This window comes from Sinocyclocheilus anshuiensis, unplaced genomic scaffold (genome assembly GCF_001515605.1).
Source record: "Sinocyclocheilus anshuiensis isolate Anshui unplaced genomic scaffold, SAMN03320099.WGS_v1.1 scaffold91, whole genome shotgun sequence".
Classification (NCBI taxonomy): Eukaryota; Metazoa; Chordata; class Actinopteri; order Cypriniformes; family Cyprinidae; genus Sinocyclocheilus; species Sinocyclocheilus anshuiensis.
In genome coordinates, this window is record NW_015552636.1 from 156,042 (window position 1) to 169,073 (window position 13,032).

The 13,032-nt window shown below is 44.7% G+C and overlaps 2 protein-coding genes across 2 annotated transcripts; one reads left to right on the forward strand and one right to left on the reverse strand.

Annotated features, from left to right (window-relative positions):
* The first annotated feature begins 170 nt into the window (after nucleotides 1–170).
* LOC107666686 (cyclin-dependent kinase 4 inhibitor D-like) lies at nucleotides 171–2,675 on the forward strand. Its single transcript, XM_016458102.1, has 3 exons — nucleotides 171–301; nucleotides 378–531; nucleotides 1,766–2,675. Exons 2-3 carry the CDS (start codon nucleotides 388–390, stop codon nucleotides 2,126–2,128), a joined length of 507 nt encoding a protein of 168 aa, XP_016313588.1. The 5' UTR covers nucleotides 171–301; nucleotides 378–387; the 3' UTR covers nucleotides 2,129–2,675.
* A 2,814-nt stretch (nucleotides 2,676–5,489) lies between these two features.
* On the reverse strand, nucleotides 5,490–10,264 carry LOC107666682 (volume-regulated anion channel subunit LRRC8C-like). The gene is given in 3 exon segments (XM_016458097.1): nucleotides 5,490–7,912; nucleotides 9,048–9,223; nucleotides 10,216–10,264. Coding segments are annotated over 2 exon segments (2,409 nt in total). The 5' UTR covers nucleotides 9,189–9,223; nucleotides 10,216–10,264; the 3' UTR covers nucleotides 5,490–5,644.
* Nucleotides 10,265–13,032: the final 2,768 nt, after the last annotated feature.

A 13,032-nucleotide genomic window follows, 5' to 3' on the forward strand; every position in this document is an offset into this window, starting at 1 on the left:
CCGCAACAGTTTACAAATAAACCTTCTCAAATCGCCCGCCTTCTGCGCTCTACATTCTCATTGGTCGCTGGCGCAGTTGCCACGGCGATACTGTAGCAACGCCTATCAGCACTCCTCCCTTTTGTCCAATTACGGCAGCCGCGTTGGCGTGTGTGAGCGCTGATTGGCTGACGAGCTCTCGTCATGCGGCGCTGTAAAGGCGCTCAGCTCGGCGCGTTTATTTGCGATTGTTGTGACGGATCTGAGTAAACAACAACAGCCAACGGTCGCTCATCCGCGGACTGCGACGCACAGAGACACGGTAAGCGCTTTAAACGCTGTTCGTGTCGATGCTGTTGAATCGGTTCGCGTTGTCACTGAATGTTTTCTCGGATCAGATCTCCTCAGATGATGGTTCTGGACGGGTTCGGTCGCGGGAAGAGCCTCAGCGCGGCGGCGGCGCGGGGGAATGTGGACGCGGTGCGGCGGATGCTGCAGGATCACCGGCTCCTACCGGACACGCTCAACGAGTTCGGGAAAACCGCACTGCAGGTCAAACACTCCGCTTCACGTTTACAGCATACGGTTACAGATTCTCACCGCGCTGTTTGTTTCGCGTTCCCTTCCAGCCGCGATGACGTCACGACGACCACTGCGCGATTAATCTGATCGCGATTAAGTTACGCGTAACTAGTTACTTTGGAAATGTAATGTCACAGATTACAAGTTATCCTATTTAAAATGTAATAAGTAGTGTAACTATTTCAATTTCTTTATTAAAGTAATGTAACTGATTACATTTGATTACATTTCTAAGTTCTAAGTTTATCCAACTAGTTGTTTCAATAAGTTTTGTATAGTATTTTCTTTACCCTTTACTTCAAACACTAAAAAGGGTAATATTTTATGTATTTGAGGTCAGAGATGTGTGAACGCTGTTCATTTCCAAACATTGTTTAATAAAGTACAAACAGACACAAACTGTAAGCAAAATCAAACAATCAACCAACTGGAAAAACTAGAATGTATAATTTTTGTCATGCCAATAAAGCACTCTTAAATTGAACATTGAGAGAGAGTGTGTGTGTGAGTAAGAGAGAGAGAGAGTGTGTGTGTGTGTGTGTGTGTGAGTGAGAGAGAGAGAGAGAGGGCAAATATTTAGCATTTTAGCTCAGCATTGTCGTCTAATCAGCTAATATTGTCTTTAATAGCCTGCATAGCACTTCATCTTTTATAACATGGCATTTTGACCAAATAGATCTTGATTTTTGTAAAATGTTGCATAGTTAATTTTTCATTTTATTGTGTGAAAAATTACGGTTTTGGACATATAAGGTAATAAAAAAAATATTTAAAAAATACCTTAAAGTAACTACAAATGAGCGTGTGGAGCATTCCCTCGATCTGCGCAATGCTCTCACATTTTTTCTCCCTTACCTGTTTCCGTCTCTGAACAATGCTTTGGGAAAAAGACAGTTAATTAAAAAAATAAGGCATATACATAAACCCAAATAGGAAATAAGACAGGTATCGAATAAGCATGTGTCCTAAACTCCTGAAACATTGATGTCTCATATTTTACAGCAATTTGGGAAAGAAATCAATTATATCTGTATGTGTGTGAAAATATTCAGATGACCCCCCCCCGTAATACTTAACATTTTCACAAGTAACTGTAATTTAATGACACATTTTTCCCAGTAACAGATTACAGTGTGTAACTCCCGGCACTGCACGAGAGCAGCGAGGCCTGAGCTCCTGAGTGACGTGTGTTTGCCGTCTGCAGGTGATGATGATGGGCTGCACCAGTGTGGCGCGTGTGCTGCTGGACCACGGCGCTGACCCGAATGTCCAGGACCGCTGCGGCGTGACCCCTGCGCATGACGCGGCCCGCACCGGGTTCCTGGACACGCTGAGGGTTCTGGTGGATCACGGCGCCTCGGTCAACGTCCCCGACCACAGCGGAGCCCTGCCCCTCCACATCGCCATCCGCGAGGGCCACGGGGACGTGGTGGAGTACCTGGCCCCGCTCTCGGACCTGGGGCACCGGGACAGCCGCGGGGCCGACGCTCTGGATGTGGCCCGGGACGCTCGCGCTCCAGAGATGGTGGAGCTTTTGGAGCGCTTGATAGCAACCAGCTCCAGCTGAAGAACTGTACGGCTCTATTCCCCTCGGCGCTCATCAGCGGGTTGTATTTATATGAATATGTTGGATGTTTCGATAGTTGGTAGTTGAGCTCACAATATTAGCTGGAATATGTAGCACCGGTTTGCACAGAGCAGTCCCTGCACCGGATCCGGCACAGCGGGTTTGCCCGGCACACTTGTAAATAACTCTTTCTTTGATATTTTACAAAACATTTCTGTGCAGAAACTTGAACTGTTAACAGTTTTATTCTTGTGAAATTATTTCTTGCCATCCGCGCACTGATGAATTCTTGCTTTTCGTGTAAGTTTGCTTGGAGTTTTTCACGGATTAACGTCTGTAAATAACATTTTATGAATTTATTTGACTTATTTATTGAAGAATTGTATATTAACTTTTTTGTTTACCGTGGTCTTTCAGATGTTATTTATTAAGGTGTTTAATAAACTGAAAAATCAGTTTGTCTGCATTAACCGTGCTGTAGCTGCAGATGGATCTCTCCTCAAAAACATGAACAAATGAACGCATACATACTACAACATTAAAACACATAACACATTAGGTCATGTCAAACTTCTTTTATTTCTGAACCAAACATCTTTCACATGTGACTCAGAACAGAACAGCACAAACAAACATGATCTCTAACTAGATCTGACACTGAACCGATGTGACGAGCTGAACTATATTCCTCCAGAAGATGAGCTCAAGGTGACCCTGAACGGCTCGAGTTCCTCACAGGAATGCGTGCGACTGTACAAGGCAAACATTGTGCCGTCACAGGACAGAAACGATGCTTTTCTGGCCGTTTACAACTCGGAGAGGACGCAGACACAATGGAGGGTTTGTTTGCTCGCTGCATTCAGGCCAAACTCTCAGGATCCCTCTTACATGCAGCGAAGCGCTCACTGAATCCGCTGCACGACATCGAGGGTTTCAGGCCAGTTTGTTGTTTTAATGAGGGATTCTCTGAAATGCATCAGTTGCTTCTTGAAGTCTGACTCTTCTGCACTAATACAGGATTAATCAAACACCTGTTTAATCATGCCAGCAGTATCACAGCCAGTGTTTGAGATCAAAGTCCAGTAAATCATGCTCGGAGCGAGTGTTTGAACTCAGATCAGTTTAAACCCAACTGGATGATCTCAGCAGACTCAGACTAGCTCTGTGCAAAAGAATGATGGAAGTCCAGTGTACAAAACTTACAAACTAATACTGTACGATAAAACACATCCATAGAACATACTGACAGACTGGTGTATATACGGAATTATATCAGTGCTAATCAACTTTCGTCACATCACACTGCATCTCCAACCATCTTCAGCAAGACGTCCAGACATCCACAGTCTTGCTACCTAGAAAAGTAATGCAGTGAAACTATTTTACTGATTTCATACATTTTGCTAAATATAATAATGAAGACAAATTGATCCAGTTTAGTTCACAGATGCAGATCTCCTGTGGGTTTTTAATAATCCATTCACTATAAACTATCTGATGGAACCAAGAACATCAGACAACATCAGCTCATCTGCCAGCAGAGTCACGAGGCTTCAGAAGATTCACGGTCCGCTGGTTAGTCAAGTTAGATTCTGCTGGTAGATATATCACTTACATTTTATAAAAATATCTAAAATGATTTGCATATTCTAATGCAAACACACACACACTCACTCTCACACACACACACACACACACACACACACCTGTGGAAGTTTCCACTTGCTCAGCCACACCCACCATCAGAAAACAACACACAGAAGCTTCATTGTTAAGAACTGCATTTCTTTAAGAGCTCGGTCTGCTGTTATGAAGAAAAGCAGCATTAATTTCCAATCAGATTTACTCAGGTGTTGCTGTTTAAACACCAGAGTGAATTTACTTGAAAAGATAAACATCTGAGCTTAAACACTAAAAAACTAGAAAAACAGAAAGAGTTCAGCTGAGGGACTCATCAGGACGACTCTGTTCTCGCTTCAGTATGGCGTGGGTTCAGTGTGTTTTAGTGTTCGCTCACTTTCACAGCGGCCTCGGGTTTGGAAGGGTTGCTCCCATCAGTTTTCCCATGGGGATTTTTAAAAAGTCTTCGTTAAAGAGTAGTCATAAACTAAACCAACCAGCTACGAGGTGAATTACACCATTACAAACCTTCATTTGAAAATAATAAGTACAAAAAAGGTACAAGACTGTGTATTTAATGACTTTAATGAGGGAAATAACTACAATCCCATGAACCATTGCGAATGACAATCTAATTACTAAAAAAAATTGCTATGCACAAAGCATAGAGAGACTATTACGCTATTCGCAATGCATCATGGGAGAGTGGGCGGAGCTAAAGAGCTGTTTTGGAGCACTTTGCTTGCCGTGATTCACTGATTGGTGAAGACTTCTTTGCAGAATCATAAATCAGTTTTTTTTCCTAACCAGCAATTCCACTGTGAACATTTTTTTTTTAAATATTAAGTGCAGCCCATCTCAGACAGTGACATTATTGAGCTCATATCATCAATAACCTTGTTTCCCTCCAAAGTTGCAAATTTAACTTGTGCGCAAAATTGGAATATCCGATAAAACATTTGCGTACAAGCACCATTTCCATCCAACGAGCCCAACTTCCTGATAAACTGGCACTATAAATCACTAAGAAAAGTAGGACACGCCACTGAATATAATAACTTTCATATACATTACTTGCGCCTCAGAGCGAGCAGACGAAACACAATAAATGCGGTTAATGCTTTCGGAGGTGGACGCTGCTGTTTGGGAATGCAGTCGTGTAAGACATTTATACAGAAATACTCTGACGACAGACTTTGCTCGGGCATTTCAGAACGACCAGAACAATATTTCAGACGCTGTGAACGAGATCGGTCCGCTGGTCAGTCAGGTTTGCCGTCCCATAGCGCAAAATCCCATGACGTTTTGTTTGATGCGCATGTAGGAATTTATTCGGCAAATGCGTTTCCATCTTCCATTATTCGCATTAAAGGGTTAGTTCACCCAAAAATGAAAATTAGCCCCTAAATTACTCACCCTCAAGTCATCCTAGGTGTATATGACTTTCTTCTTTCAGACAATATTTCAGACGCTGTGAACGAGATCGGTCCGCTGGTCAGTCAGGTTTGCCGTCCCATAGCGCAAAATCCCATGACGTTTTGTTTGATGCGCATGTAGGAATTTATTCGGCAAATGCGTTTCCATCTTCCATTATTCGCATTAAAGGGTTAGTTCACCCAAAAATGAAAATTAGCCCCTAAATTACTCACCCTCAAGGCATCCTAAATCCCTTTAACCCTTTTTCGCACAAGTAAAAACCACCTCAAGCGAGCGTAAAAACATTTCTACGAATTAAGGGATTTTTATTAGAATTTCCATCACTTGTTTATGATGCGATACTTCAAAGTGCGCATTAAAACGGTGATGCAAACATAGCTCATGTCATCACGTAAATCAAAGCACACTCTATTTAGACAAAAAAATAAATGTGTGAATGGCAGCGCTCCAGTGCTGTGATTATCTGCGCTTCATTCTGTCCTTCACGTCTGGAGGCAGAAGGTCCGTCAGACCGTCCTCCACGATCACAGCGGCCAGTCTGAGCGAGAGACAGTCGGCGAGCTCCGCAGGCAGAGACTCCAGCCGGTTTCCCTTCAGCTCCAGCCGAACCAGCTGAGCCAGATTCCCGACCCGCGGAGACAGTGAGGAGATGCTGTTATTCCCCAGCGCCAGCACCTGCAGCCTCTTACAGGAGAACAGCTCCTCGGGGAGACTCTCCAGCGAGTTAAAGGCCACCGAGAGGAACTGCAGACACTGAAGCACGCCGATCTCCGAGGGCAGAGACGCCAGCTGGTTGTGGGAAAGGTCCAGGTGTCGGAGTTTGGTGCAGTAGCAGAGGCGCGGTGGAAGACTGCGGATCTTGTTCCAGCTGAGGTCCAGTGTCTCCAGCGCGCGGAGCTTGCTGATGTGCTCCGCGACGCAGGAGATGTCGTTGTGCCGGAGTCTGAGGACGGTCAGACGGCGACAGTGCTGCAGACTCAAGATCTCTTCCACGGTGCTAAGCCGGTTCTCTCGAAGGTCCAGCTCCTGCAGGAGGGACAGGCTGAAGACGGCGCTGGGGATCCGCTCCAGACCGCAGCCCGTCAGCTCCAGAGCGCTCAGGTTCACCAGCTTCTTCAGGCTGTTGTAGACCTGGAGCCTGGTCCCCTCGTTGTGAACGCAGAGTCTCTGGAGCTGACTGGACACATCCACGATACTGGGCGGTATCTTGGTCAGCTTGCAGCGTAAGGTCAGCACTCGCAGGTTCTTCAGGTCTCGTAAAGAGTCCAGCGCCGGACTGCGGGAGAGCTCAGCGCTCAGAGCGCCGCTCAGGTGAAGCTCCTCTAGACTCTGTAAGGTGTACATCCACAGCGGCACCTGCTCCGGACCCTCGAAGCCCAAGCGCAGAACCTTCAGATTCTCACGCAGGTGACTGAGGGCCGCCAGCTGGAGCTTGGCCGGACTGTGGATCAGCACGATCTCCTGTAAGGCGGTAAGCTGCGATACGGTTCCGGGGACCGTCACGTTACTGATCAGTTCCAGTTTGAGCGACTCGACCTCCGAAATCTCGAACACGGTGTCTGGCAATCCTGGAAGCAGGAACAGGGGCAGCTCCAGCCTCTCGGCGGCGTTGCGTGTCAGACGAGCGCGGAGTTTATCAGCCGTCCACTCGTGGTTGAGGTTGAGCTGCCGTAAGCGGCATTCGCTGACCTCCGAGAGAAACACGGCGAAGCGTTTGGAGTACAGGGCGTCGTACTGGTCGCTGAGGTGCAGGAGAAACGCAAAGTCATTTTTAACATCCGGGATGTCGTTTATTCCCGTCTCCATGCGAACCGCCTCAAAGGAATACTCTTTCAGCGGTCGGTGAAACCGGTGAAACAGCGAATAAATGCACAGCAGTCCGTAGACCCCGACGAAGCATATGTAGCAGTAGGCTAATTAGGCTAATTTGTGCGCTTTATTGTAGTTACAGCAGAACGCACTGAACCCCGTCAGATCCGGAGGCACCGAGCACATCACCATGATCTGGATGTTGGGGACCAGCGCGACGCTGTAAACGGTGATGAGAGCGAATTTGAAGACCTTCAGCGCCGTCTGCAGCACGTACATGAAGTAAAGCAGATCCGCCTCCTCCACGTGCGTCCGAAACTTCCTGACTTTCTCAAACAGGGCCTTGGCCTGCTCGCCTTCTTTCTTATCCAGGAGCGACGCGGTCGCTTCTGACGGTTTCTGGTCCGAGCCGGACTTTATGGAAGATCGGATCAGAGACACTATGTCGTCGTTGTTGTCTGCGGCTGATTTGGTCATTGTGTTCTTTCTCCACACGACCATTCTCTCCTCTCGCCGCTCTTCGTAGACTTTGCTGATGGCTCTCGTGGTCCAGGGAGAGTCGAAGCACTTCCCCAGAATGATCACGAACAGCTCGATCTTAGACGACGTCCCTGGGAACTTGAACCAGAAGCTGCTGGCCACCATGAAGATCATGCTGTGGATCACCACTAGGTAGGGGAAGTACTTTCCGTACCAGTGCACGGCCCGTTCGTAGCAGAAGTGGTTGACGAACTCGTACTGGTGGATATCCAGGCCGTTCTTCCGGCCGAACACCTCCACGACGTTCGGACCGAGACGTTTGGTGATGGCGAACTCCCACAGACTCTCGTTCTCCTGCCGCAGGTGACTGCAGTCTCGGTCTCCGCCGGACAGATCCGTGAATCGGTTCGGCAGGCAAGATATCTTGTCTTGTGTCAGCTGCGGAGAGATGGAGATTGTCTAAGCATCAGTGACGATGACACACGAAACATGGCACTCATCTAATGAACATTTACACTGCAAACACCTGTATGTTTCTGGCGGCAAATAAAAGGAAGAATGGCCAATGGGTATCACGAGTCACGGCAGGAGCTGATGGCAAACACTCCGCAGAGACGCGTTATCTAATCAGCTAAAGCTCTTCTCTTTATTGCACACATTCCTGATCAGACGTGCGACGCAGAGGAACATGGATGGTGAATGCAATTTCTCTAAAGTATATTTTAAACCTGTTATCATTACATTCAATGATTTTTGTAGGTAAAATATAATCAGTGTTACCAGAGTTTTAACATTTAATACGTTAGGTTTACATCCATTTATGTGAAAATGCCTTTTGCTCGGCCAGTCGTGTGTTTGAATGCAGCCGCACAAGAACGGACTGCAGAGAAGAGCCTCTGATTCACAAAACATGCTTCCAAATGCAGAGATACAGTGCACAGCGATCACTTCATGTAATGTGACCGTCTAGAGAACTTCTCTGCTTCTGCTCCAGCAGGACTGATATTGGAAGGAGAAATGTTTTCTGATACGTGAATCAGATGGAACAGCTAAAACACGGAGGAGAGCAGAATCACAAACCACAGCAGCACGCACAATAACATGTACTTTTCTAAGGAACAGTTCACATGAAAATGAAAATTCTCACCCTCATGTCATTCCAAACCTGTATAGTGTGTCTGCATGCAGCATTTCTGAAGCTGGAGTGAAGGAATTAACTCAATTTTAATCTGTTCCTCGCACAGAGAATCACATGGTTTCTGAAGGCTCAGAATAAAGTGTGAGTCACATGACCCACTGCTATTATACTTTTATGATACTTTGATGGTGTTGTGAAATCTCTTTCAGTGCATGGTAAAACACAGCTCAAAGGTTCTTCAAAATTGCATTTAAGGAAAGAAAGAAAATCATACAGTAAATGATGACACAATTTTCATTTTCAAGTGAACTATTTATTTTCAGTCGCTGACTCACAGTCTGAGCACACGAAGTGTTGTATGCGGCTGACTTGTGTCTGAACTCTTGGTAGGTCTGGTGTAAAGGTCATTATGTCACGATGGCACACGGAGCTCACCTGAAGCGTGCAGCCGAACACCCCCATCATCAGCATCGCGATGCCCAGATACTCGGACAGAACGTCCCACCAGGGCTTCAGGACCCGGAACTGTGGGTTCTGCTCGCTCGTGATGCTCCGGAACTCATTCACAGGAATCATCTCCACACCTGCCCGAGGAGAGACACAGATCCCGTCTGAAACGTTAGGGAAACATCACATGAAATGGCCTAATATTGACATATGAAGTTGAGTCATGCATAACGAAGGTTAGCTGTATTACACTGGTTTTATTCATCTGCGGGGAGGATCAATGTTATTAATAAACTCAGGAACATGTGACACTTTCAAGAGTTCCTGCAACACACTAACAGCTTCTTTGCCTTTATGTTGAAAGGAACTCTCAGACATGCAAACAGGTAAAGGAGGAAAAAGGTGAGAACATTACGCAGATCCGGGGCATATGCTCCACACGGACTTTCTACTGGAGATATTTGCTTTACATGCTTTTTTGTAATAACTTTAAGGTATTTTAAAAATATTTTTAATTACCTTACATGTCCAAAACTAATATATATATAATTTATTATATATATTTGGTCAAAATGCCATGTTATAAAAGATGAAGTGCTATGCAGGCTATTAAAGACAATATTAGCTGATTAGACGACAATGCTGAGCTAAAATGCTAAATATTTGCCCTCTCTCTCTCTCTTCCCACATCTCTGACCTCAAATACATAAAATATTACCCTTTTTAGACATAGTTTTTGAAGTGAAAAATAAAGAAAATACTACACAAAACTTATTGAAAGACCAGTGTTTTATATACCCTTGTAAGACCCCCCCACCCCCCATAAAAACACTCTCATTGGATCTAAGCAAATCTCACAGGTGACCTGTTTTGATCTGAAGAGTGAGTAGTCTGAAAGCTACGGAGTTTGCTTCTATGCTTTATTATCAGAACACAAACTTCCTTCTGTAATTAAGTTGAACGCGCATTAGTGTTTGTCATTTGATCTCAATCACAATCTGACAGTAATGAGGTTAATTCATCATAAACCTGCTGATCTCAGGTGAGCAGACACTCATATCACAATATTGTTGGTAGTTTACAGACTTGTTTATAAAATCGGCTGGTAACAATGCAAGAGCCGAGTTAATAGAGTTAGTTATAGAGTTGCACTCACCTGCACTGCATCTCCTGGAGTCTGGAGCTCAAACAGCTTCTCCAGCTCGGGTTCTGCAGTTAAGCGCCTCCCTAACCTTTGATCAGGAGAGCTAATGAGTCAGAGACGAGGCTTCATATAAACAGCCATGCAACAGATTCATATTCTGAATTCATATTTCACTGTCACTTTGATTGGCATCCCGCTGTGCAATGTTTAGTGCAGACGCGAACAGCCGACAGATTACACAAACAACTCAAAACAGCGCTAAACACAGTATAAACAGGTTTTGTTTTACTTCTGAGCGCCAAATGTTCTCACTAATACAGTGAAATATCATGACAACCGACTTATGAGGACATTTTATGTTTTTAGTTATTAATCGGACAAATCTTGTTTTTGCTCCACTCAAAACATTTTTTTTTTAGTTTGAATAGGTGAATGTTGTTTGTAAACTAAACCTATTTTTTCTGAATCTATCTATCTATCTATCTATAAAAATGAGCCCGAGTTCCGTCCATTAAGAACGAACAGGGGCCAATATCTCTAATAGCAAAGGGACAGTATCTCAAATAAATAAAAGAAGAAAAAAAAACAGACTTCACGCAATACTAATATACAAAATCCCTGGAAAAGCAGCTTAAATTGGTTTTATAAATACATAATTTCATCAGCCTGTGAAAATCATCTTTCATTTGAGCAAAAACAATGTTGGCGTCTGTAGGCTGGAATACAGTTAGATACATCCGGAAACGCTTCACAGCTCATTTCGTTAGTAACAGTGATCTTGTGTGTATGTTTGTACATCTCCAGAAGCTCTGAGTCGGATCTCGAGTCATCACACCATCAGCTTCAAGACGGATCGACGTCTGACATGAAAAAGACAAATACAGAATCACACGAACAGCTTGATCAAACTACACTGAAGCTGTGTTGGTTCAGGGTTTGGCGAGGATCGAGTCCAGCACACTTCATTGGGCTCAGAGGGAGGTAGACATCCATCGTATCCATCAGTATTAACATTTGTTAGTGTGTGAGTGTGTGTGTGTGTGTGTGTGTGAGAGAGTGTGTGAAGAGACATTTTATAAAAAAATAAATAAAATAAAATATAAAAAAATACTTATTTTAAAAATCTTACCAATTTTTTCCCTCTTCTTTTCTTTTTTTTAAAATTTTTTTTTTACATATTTTCATACAATGTACATTAGTTACATTGACCCCTTTTAAAAAGAGGAAATGTACCGGTCAAAATGTTGCTAAACCGTGACAGATACAGAACTGTAAAACAGCCCACTTTTTTGGGTACATCAACACCCAAAAGTGCTTGTATGGAGCAAATGTAACCCTATTCTTTCTCTCTCTGTGTGTGTGTGTGAGTGTGTGTGTGTGTGTGTGTGTGTGTGTGTGAGATGCAGCAGTTCAGAGTGTGAGCACTAGGTGTCGCTAGAGGACAATAAACTGCGTGCTCCCGGACGGTAAGAAAATGTGTTCAGCCAGGGGTCCTCAACTCTGGCCCTCGAGGGCCGGAGCCGAGAACCCCTTCATGTTCCTTTGGATCCACCGGTTCTTTGTAAACGGAATGATTTTTCAGCAGTTGCTGATTCACACATTCAGACACATCTTCTGTTAGTGCAGTGTTTTGGTGCCTGATTTGACTCTTGGCAGAAATCGACCGGCCTGTGCTGCTTCGTCTTGTATTTAAGAACTGCTGCTGTGTGTGTGTGTGTTTGTGAGTGTGTGTGTGTGTGTGTGTTTGTGAGTGTGTGTGTGTGTGTGTGTTTGTGAGTGTGTGTGTGTGTGTGTGTTTGTGAGTGTGTGTGTGTGTGTGTGTTTGTGAGTGTGTGTGTGTGTGTGTGTGTGTGTGTGTGAGATGCAGCAGTTCAGAGTGTGAGCACTAGGTGTCGCTAGAGGACAATAAACTGCGTGCTCCCGGACGGTAAGAAAATGTGTTCAGCCAGGGGTCCTCAACTCTGGCCCTCGAGGGCCCCTGTCCTGCAGAGTTTAGCTCTAACCCTCATCAAACACACCTGAGCAAGGTCATCAAGGTCTTCAGGATCGCTAGACTGTTACTGGCAGGTGAGTTTGATCAGGGTTGGAGCTGAACTCTGCAGGACAGGGGCCCTCGAGGGCCGGAGCCGAGAACCCCTTCATGTTCCTTTGGATCCACCGGTTCTTTGTAAACGGAATGATTTTTCAGCAGTTGCTGATTCACACATTCAGACACATCTTCTGTTAGTGCAGTGTTTTGGTGCCTGATTTGACTCTTGGCAGAAATCGACCGGCCTGTGCTGCTTCGTCTTGTATTTAAGAACTGCTGTTACTGCAGATTACTACAGCAAAAACATGAGGCAAATATCTTTTTTTTTTTAACCTATTAATAACTTTTTATCAGTCATTCTATTATTACCCCAGTGGACAAAAACGTTTATGAGCCCATTGTGATAAGTATGAATGAAGCCTTAAATCAAAACTAGACATGACATTTAATTATTTATTAATCTTCTGTTCTCATAAAACCTCTCGTCAGGTTTCATCACGGCCAAACCACTTTAACCAATCACCCTGATGATCATAGTTTCATTTCTATAAATAATCATCCGAAGCTTCAGTTCTGGAAAATGATGGCAGAAGTGTGTGTGTGTGTGTGTGTGTGTGTGTGTGAGTGTGTGCGTGTGCGTGTGTGCGTGTGAGCGTGAGTGAGTGCGTGTGTGCGTGCGTGTGTGTGAGTGTGAGAGTGAGTGTGTGTGTGTGCGTGTGTGTGTGTGTATCTGTGTGTGTGAGAGAGTGAGTGTGTGTGAGTGAGTGAGTGAGTGAGTGAGTGAGTGTGTGAGTGAGTGA

Excerpts from the sequence above, each read along its gene's own strand:
- LOC107666686 (XM_016458102.1), top strand. The coding sequence starts at position 388 with ATGATGGTTCTGGACGGGTTCGGTCGCGGGAAGAGCCTCAGCGCGGCG. Across the intron at positions 532-1,765 it reads TCGGGAAAACCGCACTGCAG|GTGATGATGATGGGCTGCAC; the intron begins GTCAAACACTCC and ends TGCCGTCTGCAG.